Below are 18,467 nucleotides of genomic sequence, written 5' to 3'. Positions count from 1 at the left end.
TGTGCGCCTTAGTTGTTGAGATCCTCATCATTATCATCAGCAGCAGCAAAAACAACGACGAGAACGACAGAAACAGCGAGGAGACATTCGCGACCGCTTTTGGAGAAATAGTTTTGTTGACATAAGCTGCTTTGTGGCACAAGTCGACTACCAGAGTTCCCATATCCCGTGCTCTCAAATTGGTAGTGCTAAAATATGTTTCATTTTCCCCGGCAATCCTAATGTCTACACTCTGCTTCCTCTTTTTCCTTTTTTTTCAAACCTGCACTGCTTATTATGCACACATCTCACTTTATTATCACAAGCTTCACTTTGATTTACAAGTTTGTAAGAACTACCCTCATAATTTTGAACCTTTCTGGTTATTTATTTTATCGTCTTACCTTACCTCCTGCTGCTTGACTAATGCCCCGTAGTGGGTAAGTTCCATTGAGTGAGAATAAGAACAAGGATCATTCTGTGCTCTCTCCCCGGCAGCTGTGAAGGAGCACGAACGCAAGCCCAAGCTTCGCCGACAACGAACGACGTAAGTCATCGCCACGCAAAGCCTCTTTCGAGAGTGTCCAAGCACTTCACGCGTGACCGGAACCGCAATCGCACGTAAGCGGGATCCCCGTACAACTACTCTGAGCCAAGGCACCGCATATGAATTACTATCAAACTCCGGGGCATCTCGCACCTCCGACTCGTTTACTGTAGCCGTATATATTAGGCGTCCAGTCGCTAATGCTGTGCTCACTTCCTGCTACGTTTTGTATCGATACTTATTGTAGCCTGCCTGGGCCTATAGTTGGAAATCGCTATAGCCTCCTCCTCCTCTTCCTCCACGAATGTGAAGAGGAGGATGATGCACAAAGGATGTTGCCATGCACGTGTGCGCATGCGGCATGTACAAGTGGTGAGGAGAGGGCGACGAGTCGGGATTGGGCAGCTTTCCGAGTGGAAGTGACCGTGAAAGCTGACGCTTTAAAGACCTCTTGGTCTATATAGGGTGTCCCAGTTAACGTTATCCAAGCTCTATAGCGAAAAAAAAAAAAGATTTGTTAAGTACGGTGCAAGATACAATCTTAAAACCTGCGGTGTGCGGTCGTTAGTCCTCGGACAACTAAACACCATAGCTTCTGTAATTGTAACTTGCACCGTGTTCTTTAAACCTTCTTATTTGATCACTAGCTTGGTTAAGAGCAGCTGGAAAACACATTATGCACGAACACGTCCTGACGCCATAACTGTAAGAAGCAGGCGTCGATCTTAAGAGGAGGTGGCAGTCAATCACGGCGTTTCACTTATTATTAGCAAAAACGCCCGGCCAACGCGAACATCTCTTACGAATCATAGCAACCTCTGTTAAGGGAAAGAATTGGCGAAGCCTTTCGTTCGTAAGTGCTTATTTTTCAATTGGCCGGACGCCTTCATTAATGACGTGTCCAGCTCCAGCACTGGCTCAAATTTTCTCTTACGAAGTATCGTAGCGTATAAGAGCTTTCTGTGAATACGGGCTCAGGGACGCTATAACGCAAACTTATTCAATTGCTACTTTAGACCAATCCCCTGAAGTAAATTTCCGTAACCGCCAAATGCTTGTACGGGCGGTGACCCGCAACGTTGTTTCAACAGCCCAATCAAACCCTTTCCTAATATACAGGAGGCGAATTTTGTTTGGTTTCAAAGCAACCGGGGTTCTTTTTGTAAACGAACCATGAGATATTGGCAAATGCACTTATTGTGCGATCTCCTTCCTCTATGTTTTCTTTTTTTTTTTTTGCTCGTACCTTTCTGACATTATTATACTTTGTGTAATACGAGTACAAAACACATAGCAAGAAATATGATATTGTAAAAGTAGGTTATTTCTGTGCTATTTCGTTCTTTTCAGTCACGGCTCTTTTTATGGTTGTATGTCACCTTGTGCTATGTATAATCTGGTGCATGTTTGTTTTTAATTTTTTTGTTAAAGGGAGCCTGAAACGATTTTGACGATTTTGCACAAACGTACCGAGTCGTTAGAGTAGGTCCTTCTGATCATTAATTGACGCATCTAAGTGCTCCGCGTAAAACGTATAATTTATTGTAAGGTTTTAAAATGTACATCGCTGCCGATCGCAGCACACTGCTCGGCAGAATTTTCAGCCGCTCCTACCCATATGATGTGAATCACCTAATGGACGTCAGTAGGGCGAGCTATCCGACTGGCAGCCCAGGGCGCGTCATCGATAATTTTTCCACCTTTATGGTGTACAAATTATGTTCGTAATAGTTGGAATGCTAGTTAATTTGTTTATATAAAAAGAAAGTAACAAAGAGAGAATACACAAGAACAATTTCTCACTACACTTAAGCACTTCCAGCACATAGCAAGCGTCGTCTGCTTGTGTTACAACGTGCTCGATTGTGACGAGAGCTCCGCGGTCAGAGTCGGCCTCAGTCTTTTCGCAAGCGCTGATTCCACTTTGTTGCGTTGTCGGCTGCAAACGTAGCGACTGGCACTATGTCAAGCTGCGACATCGTGTCCGTCTGCAAGGCAGCAGACGAGCGGACTGGCTGCAGCGCATCGGACTGCCGCTATCCGATCGGTGTCAGGATTTGCGCGTTTGCGGCCGTCACTTTACACCGGAAGATTACTAACGCAATAGCGTTTCGCATCTCCTGTGCTAGGGTAAACGCAAGCACAAGTGGACAGGGCCTGACCGTTTAACCGTGTCATTTCACGGGATGAGCAGAAGCGCAAATGTGAATGGTCTGCACGGTGCAGCCACCTGGTGGCACAAAGCTCAACCACACACAGTAACAGTAACGAAATGTATTCTTCTTTGCTGTTGGTGTACATTTTTCGCAGGAGTGTAATCGTGAACACGTTGTTTTTGTAACTGTTTAAAATGTACTAAACTTAGTTAGAGCAATATTAGCTCTTTGTTTGGCTGGTTAAGCTCTGCGCCAACGGGTGGCTGGACCGTGGAGACCGTTCACGGAGCTCACGTACGTCTACGCTAAAGTTACTTCATCAGCTTGAGTTTATGCCTCCACTATTCCGTGGAAACGCCCAGCTCGCCTGTGGTTACCGGAATACCAGACAGGTTGGCGCTGCGACAAAATGCTCGCAACGCACGCAGCTTCGATAGCTCTCGCTTGGGCTCGACTGCCAAGCAGCTGGCGGAGAGTTTAAAGAGGCTTCGCGCTCTCGGTCTTAGAGAACCGGAAGTCATCGACACGACGTGCCATCATGACGCAGAGCCCGTGAAGGCGGAGCTTAGCCCCGATCACTCGGCGAACGAGTTGAGGTGAAAATGCATGACTACGGAGGAGGGTAACTTGTAATCGTCCGTAACTCTCTTAATATGAAACGTTTCACACAAATTGTGGTGCGAATGATGAACTTTAGCTGTACCCTACGCGTCTACAAAATCTGTCCGAAGCATTTCAGGGGCGCTTTAAGAAACGTAAGTGTGTATGATGGACTGACATACGTAATTATTTAATTTATTTAGTGTATTGCTATTACGTAATGAAAAAAGGAATTCGTTACTTTACGTTTCCGATATTACCTATTATACTTGGTTATTTTTTTCTAATCTGAACTGCCTTGTAAAGGGTTCATTGGCCCAGTCAAGCTGTCCATAATAACTGTTAGTCAAAGAACCCCTCCATAATCTATTCTTTCTGGGAAATAATAACGATTTGATCGGCAAACAAAACAAAGCAAATGTACTCCTAAAAAATAACATTGCCTATACTACGACAGATTGATTTAATATAGAATTGGCAGACGAGAGGCGAGCAGTACACACAAAAGGAGAGCATATCGGTGGCGCTGAGCAAGCACAGTGAAAGTAAATAACCGGGTGAGGAGAGTAGCCCCAATGACTCCGATCGGTCCGCTTCCCCTTGCTTAGCTTGCGGTGGCTCATCGACGATTGCGGCGGCGTGCGACGGGGGGTTCCAAAATGCCGCCAAAACGGATACTCGATGAAGAAAATTTGCCACAGCGATGTCGTATAGATGGCCGAAAGGGCTCGGCAACGTTATACTGCTGCGAAAATGTTTTACTATATGCAAATAAATCAATTCTCGCTGGCAGCTCCGAGTACATAAGTGATCAATGGACAGCCGCCTTCTATACCTTTCAAAACAGGGCAGTCTCTGGCTATTGAAAAAAGAGTTCATTGTTGATCGGCATAGCTACGTATCTCTAGTGCGTACACGTCACTGTGACGTGTGACTTTCTGCGGTTTTCTGACGTCGCGTGACAGATAGGCAAACTAGGAGCGGCCCGAAAACATTTTCATTGTCAATGGTGACAAAAGCGTAGAATAGGAATGAAATGTTGTTTTTCTTTAGTTCGGCCTGTATCATGCATAACGAGGGTTTACACGTCATCTTTAGATGGAGAGTTATCGCGGCTTTTGGGACGTCTCCTGACAGATAGGACAGGCGAAGTGGGCAGTGCCCTAAAATGTTTGACCGATCTCGGAGGGCTAACAAAAGAAAAGAAATAGAAACAGAGTTAAAACAGTTTTACGCTGTAGCATCCCAGATCTTTGCCAGCGACTAATTCCACGTTTATGCGTACACTACTTGCTTTACGGCGTTAGTATGAAGGCGTCACGTTCCACATCCAGGAAACTGGGCTTTTGTTGCGAAATGAACTTCGGGGAAGCCTAAATCGCAAATCCTGTTCAACGACAATCCTGTCACCGGGTTAGATTTCCTGGATACCATTTTGCAAAACGCAGCTCCAGACCACTGTGGTTCATCGAAAATATTCTCGAGATGCTTCTGTCTGATTGACCGCGGGCTATATTCATCAATGTCCAATTTTAAGAAAATGGTTCCGACTGTGCTCCCGAATCAGAGACCTGCCTGAGAATTTCGGTGATGAACATACAACAACCGAAGTTGTCTCTGTAAGCATTTTGCAACGAAATCGACACTGAATGTTGGCCCCATCAGCAGGCTGCCAACGTATAGTCACCTAGTTCTGTATTCACAAAAATGTCTCCGCGCTAAATCTGTTCGCAAGGTCAGATGTCAGTTAATAATTATGACATGGATTTACTACCGTTAGGGAAGGCGGCTGGCTTACTGCAAACGGCACTTGCAAAATAATACGCTCTGTGAATTCGGCGCTCATTGATGACTAGATCCCACAAGTTCTTATGCTCCGGCTGCGCTTTTTGAGCATAAACGACAAATCTGACTTCACCGCGCGAGTGAGAAAAACTTGAGCTAATAGACAGTCTCCATATCAAGCCCATCACGCTTTGCGATCTCGCAGCTCAGTGCGAATCTTCGGCAACTCGTTATCTTTGAACTTTTTACTTGAACTTTGGCACACTTTTAGTCGTTTAATGTGTCACTCAATGGCTTAACCAGGCGTTATGGTTGCTCGATATCGGGGACGCGCAGTTGCCCCACGCTCTACAAGCACGCCGACCGGTAATATCAAAGCTTTAGTAATATGGTGTTGAGCCTAATGACTTCCCTACGACCATGCAGATTGAGACACGCCCTTGCCAAAGATGGTGGCATCATTTTCACGCGGCGAACCCCTTCAGCGCCACGTCAAGTTCCAGGGTGTATGGCGCAAGTGGATGTTTGGAGTCGTGAGCGCCGCGCTTCTGATGGGCACGACCATTGCCGTGGCCTTCACCTACCCAGCATACGAGCCTGGTACTCGTGGTGCGTAACGTCTTCAAAAATATGTGCAAAGCCCGAAGACTGTAGCGATTCCTTTCTCTCTGTTCTATTCTTTTTTTTCTTTATCACCCAGTGCTCGCGACCGGCCAAACCCTGTGATAGCGTGGATGGAGCACCGCTCAGATAATTGATGAAGAGCGATAAGGAATATCACTAGAATAAAATGGTTACATTGCACTGGCCAGGGTTCGCCAAAGCCGAACCTCGCTGTCACCTTTAACAACGGTGACGGTTTTGTTCTTTCGCTTAGCTCTCGCTCTCTCTCTCTCTCTCTCTCACACACACACACACACACACACACACACACACACACACACACACACACACACACACACACGCACACGCACACGCACACGCACACGCACACTTCGCCAGTACTATTCGTATGAGCCGGAATCAGCCAATTCTGGTGTTGAGCCTATTGTTAGCCAAGGCGACCGGTCACTTTCAAACATCTCTTATGAGCGATAAGCTTTCTGAACTCCGACGCTTTATACGTACCGATGCCATCCGGGAAATTAGGCAGGCCGCGTACTAACAAAAAGGATTATACGCTACAAATGTTCGTACAAGCAGGTGCCAGGAAATCGTGATGTTTGCAATATCGCTGAAAGCAGCCGTACAACGGAAAAGAGCTCTTATTAACAAAAAAAAGTGAATTCTCCCCAAACTTCAACTGTTAAGGCGCCATCGAGATTCCGCTTCCATGGCCGTTCAATTTTTTTTAGGCTGCTTTCAAACAAAGAGTGAGCATGGTGTAGTTGATATATATCAATATACTACATAGTCACATTCTTTACAAAACGGACGTTTGCATTCGCTTCTCCTAAATTGTGTTTACCCTGGAAGTCGCCCGTTCTTGCCTCCTTGGGATCACCCTTACTGGACTATACAGCTCGCACTAACAAACATCGATCCAAGATTTTCGATAATGATAGCACTGGGTTAAAGGCAATGTACTTACAGTAGAATAGTATTTTGCTTAGGTTGTTTCTTACGAATAATACAGTGGTGGGTGAAGAATTTAGGCATTTCACGCCTCGGTAAAAAAGCAACTATATACTAAGGTCGTGTAAGGTTTGTGCGTGGTACGGCCCACGGGCAGAAGATAAAAAGTGTAATTAAGGACGCGTGAAGAACTAAACTTGCTCGTAAATGTCCTCATCCGCGATGCGGAGGCTCGTAGGATTACCGAGGAAGTATTTACCGGAAGAGCCTGAGGCGAACGGAGCCTAAAGCCCAAACTACACGTACGCTTGTCGGCGCGCGAAAGCAGGCGCCCGCGCGCCTACGCATGCGCAGATTGTGCGGGACTGATCGTACGCGTCGAAGCGCGGCGCGAGCACAGATACCATCTCCAGAGATGTATCGGTGCTCTGGCTGCCCCACAAAAATACGAAACGATGTCTACCCAGGCGAAACTAGTGAACTAAGTGGGCGCACGCTGGCGCGCGTCTTGCAGTTTCAAGCCGCCATTCCTCGCGAGGCGCGGCAAGCGCAAGGCGCGCTGACGCAAGCTCTCGCGCGCCGGCAAGCGTACGTGTAGTTTGGCCTTAACATAAACTCAAGACGCGTTCACGCGTTTCGGCGCTGCGGTCATCGTGTTGTCTCCGTATCACAGGCGCATGCGCGACCTGCACGCGCAGTGTCAGAAGGTCTCCAGAGATATGGGTGACGTTACGTGCGTTTGTGTAATTTGGCAGCAAAAAAAAAAGAAAAAAAATTAAGGGACGATGAATCCAAGAAGACGCATCACCACACTTCGTTCAATCGGCTCTGTTGTCAAGCCAGACAGACCCTGTTTCGTCCGCCGAGGCCATGAGCGTTGCGGGCATGCACACAAACACACACACACCAGCGCTCCTGCTGAGCACCCAGGTGCGTACCACCACGTGGTACACACACTGGTTGGAGTCTAACTGTGAGTAAACGAAGAGTTAAAGCTATCCAATCAATGCGTCGGGCACTAATGCCGAATGTTTTCCGCCCTTCTCGATCCCCTCTTGCATCATCCAGATGCGACGCCTGCAACACCGCTGGCGCTATTCCTAATAGCGCCTGCATTATGAGACGTCTGCTAGCTGCCAGCGCGCTGTTTCTTATGCGTAGCAGCAGTTGTCACACCAAAACACTCCCGCATTCTTAGAACACTCTCCAAGCTTGGAGCTCGAGCGCAATTGGTAAACCTTGCTCTTGCTTTTAGTACTTCCCCTTCTGATCGAGCCTGCCCATTTCTTTATAGCGTAAGCATTTCAATGCCTATCCAACGAGGAAACCTGTCCGTTTGTCCTTCTATCTGTCACGTAAGACGAATCGCTATAAACAAATCAATGTCTAAAACAAAATAATTTCGAAAGTAAAAGCGTTGACGGTGGTGAGTTTAGAACAAACCATCCTAAGCTCAGAATCCAAGCGTCTTACCCACACGGCTAAACACCTACGCTTGCAGAAGAATATATCTGAACCGTATCAATGCGTTGTACCAGCGGTACAAAACAAATTTCAAAGGAGAGCAGTTTCTGTGAAGGCTTTGTTGAAAGATTTGGTGATAGTGGGAATAACAGAAACGGCAATACGACCAGTGGCGGCGTGCTGTCCAATTTACCATTACTTCCATTACTACAATTACAATAAATTACCATTAGTACAATTACTCTAAAGAATACTCCCCTCAGCCGTTGTAGCGGTGGTTTTCAACAGCTTCGCTGGACATCCCCTTTCGCACGGCCGGTATGGCGTGCCAATCATTTCTTTATTATGTGTTTGCGATAGATGGTACATGTCTTCTTTTCAAGCGCAAATTTGATAAAAGGATTGTGCTAGGTGTACAATTGCATTGCGCCAAATAAGTTTTTTTGCATAGTATTAAAATTGAAACAATAATGCAAAATAACCTACATAGGTACCTAGAGAAACTATGGAGGTTATACAAAGTGCCATCTCGTGGCCCCTGCTATGGGAATTGGCTCCAAAGACAGTGCATGGAACTGCGATCATTCTACATAAAGTTGGTGCATTCATAATAGTGGGGCAGCGCGAAAAATATTCACCGATGCGGATATTCGTACCCAGACAGCGCAAGTACAAAGTGCCATCTCGTGGCCTTGCTATAGATTGGCTCCGAAGACAGTTTGAACAACCGAGCTGATGTTTGTTCTACATAAAGTTGGTGCATTCATGATAGCGGGTATTCACCGAAAATATTCACCGACGCGGGTATTCGCGATTTTTTTCTTTCTCACAATCACTATTGTACACTGGTATGGGCAACAGCAACTAAAAGAAATATGAACAAGCTTCTTGTATTGCAGAGGAAAATTATTCGCCTTGTCGTTAACATTGAACCCACGTCGAGTGTTAATACCACAATAGCATCATTCAATTTGATCCGTGTAGATAATATATATATGAATTTCGTTTGTTACAAATAATATACTTTTCTTCCACAGGTATGAGTAATTTCCTGACACAACTTGCTTCCTTTGAATATCGTACATCAATAGTTAACACTCGTTGTACTGACACTGGGTCCTTACCACAGTTCAGAACCGATTACAAGCTGCAATCCCTGGCCCACAATCTGCCATTTTTTCTCAATAAACATAAAGATACTGCTGGTTTTAGTTGAAAACAACTGCGAACATACTTTGTGCACATGTAATCCGTATTTCTTCATATGTCGTTTAAGAAAACTGTGTTATTGCTGTACTTGATTTGATGCTGTACTTGATTTGATTTGATTACTACTTCTGTATTGCTATTGTTATTTCGTTCTGTCTGCTGCTGCCATGTAATGGTTTCTTGGGCCTTCGTCAAGCTGTTCGTACAGCTTTTTAGCCCAGGTGACCATCCAGATACTTGCTGGAGAATAAAATATGATTTGATTTGATTTGATAAACGTCTAAGGAATGGTCATCACCGTATTCAGGCGTAACAACGGTTGATAATGGTTCGACGCGGATGGATAAGTGCTAAATAGCGATACTGCGCTTTTACAATGCTTACAATGATTGGAGTAAATCTGATAATGTTGATAAGTACCGATAATAGTTGATAAGGGTCGGATCATGTCCAATAAGGTTGACAAGGACAGATAAGGATTGATAAGCATCGCATCGATTGTGATAAGGTTAATAACAACCTATAAGGGGTGATAAAGGTCGGATCGAGTCCGATAAGTTTGATAACAACCGATAACGGTTGATAATGGTCGGATCTATTGCGATAAGGCTGATAACGGCCGATCAGGGTTGATAAGGCTTTATATATCTGGTTAGATAAAGCTTCATAACATTGATAATGACGCCGGGCTGCGTGGAGATGAGCAAGTGGCACAATGCTTATGCGTGCGTATACAACTCCCAGAGGAGCTTCCACGTGAATTTTTTGAAGTTGGTACACCAGGAATTTTTTTTTGTAGGAGAGCTCACATATAGGCGTGCCAATAATCTCGTATCAATGCAACTTATCGCATGTCCACGCGCCGACTAGCTGTGTCTTTCAATAGTTCGAACCTAACGATCGTAATGGCTACACAAGAGAGGGCGGGTGCGCGCTTTGCTAACGAACATAGTGAAAGCTGGCACGACGAAACATCCCCTGCCGCGTTACAGGTGTGACCACCGCCTTGGTCAGGTGCTCCGCAGCTGCTGGGGACTGAGGGCCATTAGGCAGTCCAATGAATCATTTAGCAGGGAGTGGCCGAATACTGCACGAGGGCCGCCAATTCCTGTTCTGGTGAGGGGGTGTCTTGTTGAAGCTTAGTGGGTCTTCCTAACTTGGTTGTACCTGGATTAGTACAGCCTCACTTGCTCTCGGCGTTTCTGCCGTTGTGCGCTGTGGAGACGCTCTGGGATGACGGTTGAAATGCTACTCTGCATTTTGTTTGGACTGACTGCTACTTAAGATGCCACTGAATATGAAGCCAAATGTTTTTCTTCGACGACACAATGAGTGTGAACAAAAGTGGAACGTGTTCCAGTTTTGTTCCAAAGTGCTAATCCTATAGCTTTGCACTTGTAAACTTCATGTTTCAGGGTCTTTTTACCCCTTGTGTCGGCGATGCTCGTGGAATGACAGCAATCTGTATTCAGGAGTATTCTCACAAAGTACCACCAAATATGAGCGACGCTGTTCAAGGAAACGGTCATGAACTTTCCTGTCACCGAGGTGGTTCCTAGCCTGCCTTGTTGTTCTTCGAAGCGTACTTCTGTTTCTGTTCTTATACACTCCCATGGAACGGCATCTTCCTCCACCTGCAGGACCACTTTGCCTGGCACCTGCGCTCCACGAATGTTCCCTAGGGACCAATGACAGCTCGAGGACGTCGGGCCTGCGCTCTGCGCCATGGTTCTTTGTGCGCAGCCGCCGCAAGGGCCACTGCGTGCAGTGGAACGCCGACCAAGTCTGCCTGGGTCTGTCGCGTCTCCACTTCGACAGCCTTTCTCTGTGCCAAGCCTACTGCGAGAAAGGTACATGCCACCAGGCTTCATCAACTCTTTCACGAAAAATACGGCCAAAATAAAGAGCACCCGCGTTCATAAAGCCTTTTGGGCGCTAAAGTGCGGTTCGCAAATTGCCACCAGCCAGTGGTGATAGCTAACTGCAAAAGTCTGGATATAGTAAGGCTGCTTCGTAGACATGCGGGTTGCGCTGGCCCCGGTGCGTGGAGAACTGAGAGACGAAGAAGACAAGTGGTAGGTGCGAGAAATGCGGCAACACAGTGGACGCGATCACGCGAGTGCGAAGCCAACGAAACCTTTTTTCCCGGCGTCCCGCGCATTTCGTCGTGACTGGTGGCAGAGGTGGGATACCTTGGAAACACATCTTAGGAATGTGGTTGTTATTGTGGTGGCGACGCTGCCATGTCTCTGCGTGTTACGCCACCAACAGCACTAAGCTGATGTGGCATAAGTCCTGGCGATTCTAAGATGTCCCAGAATGTGTGCGTCATACAGGGGCTCTAAAACGTGAGATTTATTTATAGCTTAAAAAAGCAAACAACCTACCAGCGTCTTGCTGGTTGGTCCTGCTTTCTTTTTGTAGGTCGCACAAGCGTTCGCTGACACTTGTTTACTTCGAAAGCATAAAATGTATAAAAATAGCCGATAGGTAACACAAGTAGAAGGAACAATGTCCCGCCTTTATTTGTTTGCTTTATGCTTTTGTTTTTATTTACTCTAACACTACCCCCACGCCATTTGGTATTATTGAAGGGAGAAGAAAGCATCAAAATCTAGTCAACAATCCTTCGGTCAACCGCATCTGTGGGTAATTTATTCCAATTATTATTAATCCTCGGAAAAAACGAACACTAAAAATGATATCTGCTGGAGGACAGAAACCGAAACTCAAACTAGTGGCCCACCCGTGAAGACAAGTAGTGCGCTGGCTGGAGATATTTTGAAGCACTTGTTGCGGTTTTATTGTTGCAACTTGCGTTTCAAAAAAATATGGCATTTCCACCCAGAGGGCGATGCCTTGACAGCGAAAGCAAGGTTTAGCGATGCGATTGTACTCCTCGGGCGGTTCTTTAACTACACGCTGGCGGGACATGTTGGCACCAAGGGACAAGGCAATCCCTGCTCTGTAGAAGGAACAACGCCCTGGCAGCTACCAGGCGTCTCACAACGCTGGCGGGACGAGGAGCTTCGCCAGAGGGCATTGCATAAGTCGCACCTCGACGGTGCACGAGATGAGACCGACCTGTTACGTCTGCACTAGGATCGGCGTCCAGTGAAACATTAGATAACGTTAGTTTCACTTCTACTGCCCGTCCCGCTCAGAGGAGTGCATACATACAGCAGCTCAGCAGGAAAGCTAAAGTGCGTATATAGTGCGCGCACAACGCTCCCGCCACCAGCAGAACGCTACCATGGCTACACCACCGAGACGTTTCCATATTGGGTGACCACAGACGATGAACGAATCACGATTTCTCTCGTTTATGCGTGCCGCATATACATTTACGTGCTAACATTCGGTATGCCGTGAGATGGCGACAACGGGCTAGAAGAGGTTATTGAGGTGTTCACCATGATGCCTTCACCGTCTGGCGGGCTTCGTCCTTTTGGGCGGTCCTAAATATGGCGGTGACTGTCCAAGGCTCGCACATTTCGTCAAGTAGCGGACCTTAATAAGAGGATGCTTATGCTTACTGTTTATTGGCAAGGACCTTCGTCTTTACGAAGTCGACCGCAGTTATGAAATACGAAGTCGGTAAAATTGGTTCCTCGCGCGCTCCGGAACGCAGACACGCCCAGCGCTCGCTGCACGCAGCCCGTGGACACCGGCATGCTGCACTGCACCAACGAGGAGTACCAGCACGGGCGCAAGAAGCAGTGGTGGTACTACGACAGCCAGGACAGGACGTGTCGCCAGTGGGGACAGGTGTGCCTGGCGAACACCTACGCCAGCCTGCGGGCTTGCGCTGCCGCTTGCCTCAGGCGGCGCTGACTCCGCAACGACGACGCGGATCTGCGGCGACCAGCCGGGACTCGACTCGGCTCGACTTTGTTGCCTATCACCTCAAGTCGCCTTTGTACCGAATCGATTCGGAACCATACCAGTGGATCGGAGGACAGCGGTGTACTTTTAAAATATTTCCTCGCCTAGGACTGTTCTCGTTAGCTTCAGGGGAAGCGGGCTCCAGTAAACCTAATTGGATATATTAACACAGTATGAACTCACCCGATGTATATCGTTCAGTTCGGAGCTTGCTTGGTTTGTTTGCTTCTTACAGCAGTCTTGTACCACTTGTGCGGTAGAAAGTGAATAAGAAAAAAAAGCTCGTGAGCCTCCTCGTTTTCCCCACTGTGAGCCTTTCGCATATCACGAGCATCGAGGCACGCAAAGTTCACCTGATTGCTCATTCGCTTTCATCATCTACGAACCCCCCAATCTTGGAACGATAGCAAATAAAGTTCAAGTTGTATGAGCAAACTAGTTTCATCACGCATGTCGGACATTTCGTTGCCTTTTCCTCGACATCCTTGACAATTGTACGTTTTCTTTTGTGCTGTGTAAATAAATTCTATAAATATCAAAGCTTCAGCAACAACCATGTAACACCGTTCTCAAAAAAAAATTTTTTTTAATGTTCATTTAAATAAAGTGTAAGATAAAGTACGAATTCAAGAAAGAAAAGCCTAGGTGGTGGTGGTGGTTCTTGTTGTTGCCTCAAAACATGGCTTGGTACCCACGGGTGCGATGCGCCACACTGGATGGACAGAAAAGATACAAAAAGTGGTAAAGGCGAATATTCAGAACAAAGCATTTGGCAACTAACAGATAACAGAGTTTGAGAGGACCTGTACATGAATTTACAACAAAAAATAAACTGAAAAACTAAAAAAAAAAATAAGATATCCCACGGCCGGTACCCTAGCAGCGTAACCTTCCGGATGTTTCAATGAATTTCTGCAGAGCAGTAATCTTCGAACCATGGCTTGTGCCTAATTGACAGGCCCCAAAAGTTTGCTGTTGTAAGTGTTAAACCAAGTTTACTAGTTGGAAATATGAGGACTATTCTGCGGATGGAGAAGACGTGGCGGCAACAAAGAAAGAAATGGTCAATTGTTTCTGGTTCATTACAGAAAGAGCAGAGGTTAGTAATGGATAAACCAGATCTATGAAGGTGAGAACATAGGCGGGGAACTCTACAGCGGAAGCTTGATAACGTCACTTCGCACTGGCGTGAAAGGCATTTGCTCGCGCCCCACCGAAATTTCAGATGTCGAAAATCATTTGCGGAAAGTATGGGTGGGTAATTACAATGTGGCAATAAAAGGCGTGTAAATCTAGCTCCTGTTTTAAAATAGAAATCTGGAACAACATTTAGGACCAGACCGTTTAGTGATGACGATGCGAGAGAGTCAGCTGATTCATTTAAACACATTTCGCTGTATCCGGGGGCCCAGACAAAGCGGACTTCAGACAAATTGCCTTGGACAAGAGTCGAAAATATACTCGAGTGGGACCGATTATTAGAAGTTAAATGTGTACAGACCGAAAGCGCATCTCTAACAACCGTTACTTTAGACGTCCGTGGACCCAATTTTCTGATGGCCAGAATAATTGCGAGAAATTCACTAAGGAATATTGCAGTGTAATCAGCCAGCAACATTACACAAGTGCTTGTAATTTGCGTCATCATCGTCATCATTTTTGTTGTTGTTTTCTTAATTATTTTGTGATTCGCCTCCGTCTTCGTTTTCAGGGAGCTGTTATTAGCCATGATTAATTTTTTTTGTCTATACAGCTTCTAAACATTACTTCAATAACCGCGGCAGTTCTTTACGAATTTCTTCCAGGTGTTCCTTCTATAGTCGGCGCTGTGCTCGCCTTTACACAACTGTAACCCTTCAGTTAAATTACTCGATGAGGCGTCCATTACTTCTGCGAAAAATCAATATGGCTAGTTGAAATAACATATTTAATCTATCTATTTATTAATTACTTTACGGCACGCATGTCAATGTACTAAATGTGGCTAGTGGTTTTGCAAGGCATGTTGACTCGGAACGAATTCTGAGGATGTCACCGGCTTCGAGATACGAACCGTGAAACTTGAGGAAAAAAAGATATATTGTTGTTCCGCTTATCGTTTTTAAGAAAACGCTGTTTTAAGCACAAAACCATAAAAGAAACTGGAACGCAAATGGGTTTCGTCGCCCAGTATGAAAATTAATATCTCGAAACTCACGTACTCCCGAGAATTCGTTCCAAGTGCATACTCCTTGCGAGCTCACCGGCTGCAATTCGGAAATTGAAACATTTGCCGTAAATTCACTAACTAAAATGTTAAGCAGTGTAATTGTGTTATTTACTAAATTACGCATTTTCATTCCTAGTACAAGTAATGGCCGCTTCATCGAGTAATTTACCCGCCGTGGTTGCTCAGCGGCTATGTTGTTGGGCTGCTGAGCACGAGGTCGCGGGATCGAATCCCGGCCACGGCGGCGGCATGTCGATGGAGGCGAAAACACCCGTGAATTTAGATTTGGGTACACGTTAAAGAACCCCAGGTGATCATGATCCGGAGTCCTCCACTACGGCGTGCCTCATAATCAGAAAGTGGTTTTGGCACGTAAAATCCCGTAACTTAATCGAGTAATTTAACGCATGGTGGAGAATTGTAATCTGTGCCACAGGCAATTTTTTTTTCAAATTTGGTGCAGAAAAAAACACACCTGGGATGTATATGGAGAGCCTTATGCGAGCTATTTTACTGCAACGTCCTATAAATATTGGACTGTGCTTTCGGGGCTTGTGGCCATAGAAGCTTTTCTTTCTTTTTTTGAAGTTCTTGTGTTCAGGGTCTTTTGCGTGTTCTTTTATTTCTTTACTTTCATTGTTTCATTGTTGTTTTAGCAACAAATTTGGGGTTTCGGGATAGCCAGCTCTAACGCAGTCTATCTTCCCATGTTTCCATCTCTAAAAAAATATTCACAGGTAAAAACAGGTAAGGAGACCGCTCGCAATGACGCCACAGGTCAGGAGGCAGAGAGCGTTGCGTGGCGGTATACGCTGCTCTATTTTATGCCCGTTCAGAGGCAACAACCCTACATCTTTCTTCCAAAATGCAAGATCAGGCAACCTGATCCCGAAGCTCGCTCATTGGCCAGCTAACTAACGATCGGCTGAAACGTGCACACCAGATTCCCGCATTCAAAACGGGCAAACGAATGAGATCGCTGGTGCACCGACAAAATTATGAAGGAAACAGCGTTCCACACAAGATTAAGCCACAAATCGACGCTACGCTTGCGCGAGTTTCTAACATTTATCTCGACTCGTCCGGAGCGTGGTGTCTTCACGACGGTTACTGACTGAAGTTAACCTACCGAACACGGCTGTGGTACAGGTCGTAGTGAATTGCTGTTCGTTAATTTGGCCACCTTTAACATGGGTGATCGAACCTTTAACCTCGACGACACCAGCAGAACTCCATGGCCATTGAACGACCACGGCGGGCTTGATCACGACAATGCCAAGTCTCCGCATGTTCATGTCTCCTTGCACCAGAGGACAGGACAAGAGCCGGTCAATTTCGTTCACAGGTTTTCATCATGATGACCGAGGAGACGAAGGACGCCGCCTCATGGCATACTATCATCAATTTGTGCACGATTACATCATTGCTACAGGGGTGCTGACAGGATAGATACATTTTGTCGCAATACCAATAATATGGACAGTCGAAGCGAATTTCTGCCGTCGCCGTGATCTTCCACGTACAAGGTGGCCCAGCTAACTTTAGCCAGAGTTTAAAAATATGCGAACGCCCCATAGCTGGACAGAACCAAGGTAATGTTCTTTGCCGTCGCTTGGAGATGCTCAGATATTTTTTTTCATTCTACCTAATTGCATAATTAGTCTAATTATTTAACCAACTTCTCAAATATTATAATTAGATCGAAAGTGTAAAAGAAAATTGTAGAGCTACATAAACTCCCGACACAGCTTTCTGTTCTTTAATACGTGCTGCATAAAAGTTTTTCCGAGCGTGAAAGAAGCCCGCGAATACAAGCAAAGTGCCTCGAGAGGCAAGTCACGCGGCAATTTTGGGTACGTGTCGTATGTCAAAGGCAACATCAAAAACAACCACCGAGTCACACGGGTGCCCGAAGGGCACATTCGCAAGCAATCATTTTGAGAATACATCACTCATTCATCATGCAGTCTTCATCAGTAGACACTCGTCCGAGACGTAATAGAAGAGGCTTGCATATACAGGGTGGTGTGGTGGTGGTGGTGGTGGTGCAGGCCGTCTTAACCTGGCAGAAAAGGCTGGATTTTTGTCCGCCTCCAGTGCCTATTTCTGGGTATACAGTTTGTCACCACACGTCTGAAAGTCCACTGTCCCTAAGAAACGCAGTGAAGAAGGAATACTACCCCTCTTCGGATGATCTGGTGACCTTCTGAAAACATCAGACATTGCGCGCAATTGTGTGGTTAACCATTTCTTTTCATGGCGTCCAGGAGAATGTTTTGCTTCGCAGTGTAACACTGGCAAGAACACATGAAGTGCTCCGCGTCGCCCATCTCTGCACAGTCTCTACAGAGCGGGGAATACGTGTTCCCAGTGCTAAATGGCCACGAGCTGCCGTGTATGCCGAACCAGTTTTGATCCGAAAAAGCAGTGTGACCTGCATAATGTTTAGATGGCCACACAAAGGCATGCTGACGTCGCACAGGCGGGCACTCTGTTACATATGGCTACGTCTGTGTCCCTCCGAACCTCCAGGAGACTGCCTACACCTGTGACCCATCCTCCCCCACGGCTTGCTGGCACACAACATTAAGAGCGCTCTTACTGAGGGCGCTGGTAATTCGGTGACAATGAACTGGACAAATTTTCACGTGAGCAGCTTCCACGCTCGCTGACAACGCCTTAGGTTTCCGCACCATTCCGTGTTCGCATTTTATCTCCCCGGCAAGACATTTCGTGCTTTGGGTTCGTTCAGCAACCCCAAAACATTCATTTTCATGTTACGTACGGCTGCAATTGCGGTTTCATGGGAGCGGCGTTTTCCCTCGCTATAATGTTATGTCACATTCATTGGGGTCAACGAGACCTTGAAGAGAAGCGAAACGCTAGATCTGTGCTTGTAAGAAGCGACAGCAAGATTTAAACTCTGACAACAAAACATTAAGTTCACTAGGGTTGAGGATTGGGCCAGTTGGTATTGCATTCTAGAACTGGTACAGCGCAACATATGTCTCGGCTTGTTTCTTCCTTTGTATGTTGCGCTGTACCAGTTATAGATGGT

The 18,467-nt window shown here is 46.2% G+C and overlaps 1 protein-coding gene across 1 annotated transcript; it reads left to right on the top strand.

Annotated features, from left to right (window-relative positions):
- LOC126533265 (uncharacterized) lies at positions 1 to 14,403 on the top strand. Its single transcript, XM_050180531.2, has 4 exons — positions 1 to 526; positions 5,494 to 5,676; positions 10,956 to 11,165; positions 12,947 to 14,403. Exons 2-4 carry the CDS (start codon positions 5,517 to 5,519, stop codon positions 13,147 to 13,149), a joined length of 573 nt encoding a protein of 190 aa, XP_050036488.1. The 5' UTR covers positions 1 to 526; positions 5,494 to 5,516; the 3' UTR covers positions 13,150 to 14,403.
- The last annotated feature ends 4,064 nt before the right edge of the window (positions 14,404 to 18,467 follow it).

This window comes from Dermacentor andersoni, chromosome 7 (genome assembly GCF_023375885.2).
Source record: "Dermacentor andersoni chromosome 7, qqDerAnde1_hic_scaffold, whole genome shotgun sequence".
NCBI lineage: Eukaryota > Metazoa > Arthropoda > Arachnida > Ixodida > Ixodidae > Dermacentor > Dermacentor andersoni.
Note: the sequence above shows the minus strand (reverse complement) of the source record. Positions and strands in the feature narration are given on the sequence as shown.

Bases quoted from the DNA above. Each gene is read 5' to 3' on its own strand.
- LOC126533265 (XM_050180531.2), top strand. From the start codon at position 5,517: ATGGTGGCATCATTTTCACGCGGCGAACCCCTTCAGCGCCACGTCAAG. The intron at 5,677-10,955 runs GTGCGTAACGTC...CTCCACCTGCAG, and splicing joins ATACGAGCCTGGTACTCGTG to GACCACTTTGCCTGGCACCT. The intron at 11,166-12,946 runs GTACATGCCACC...TCCGGAACGCAG, and splicing joins CCAAGCCTACTGCGAGAAAG to ACACGCCCAGCGCTCGCTGC.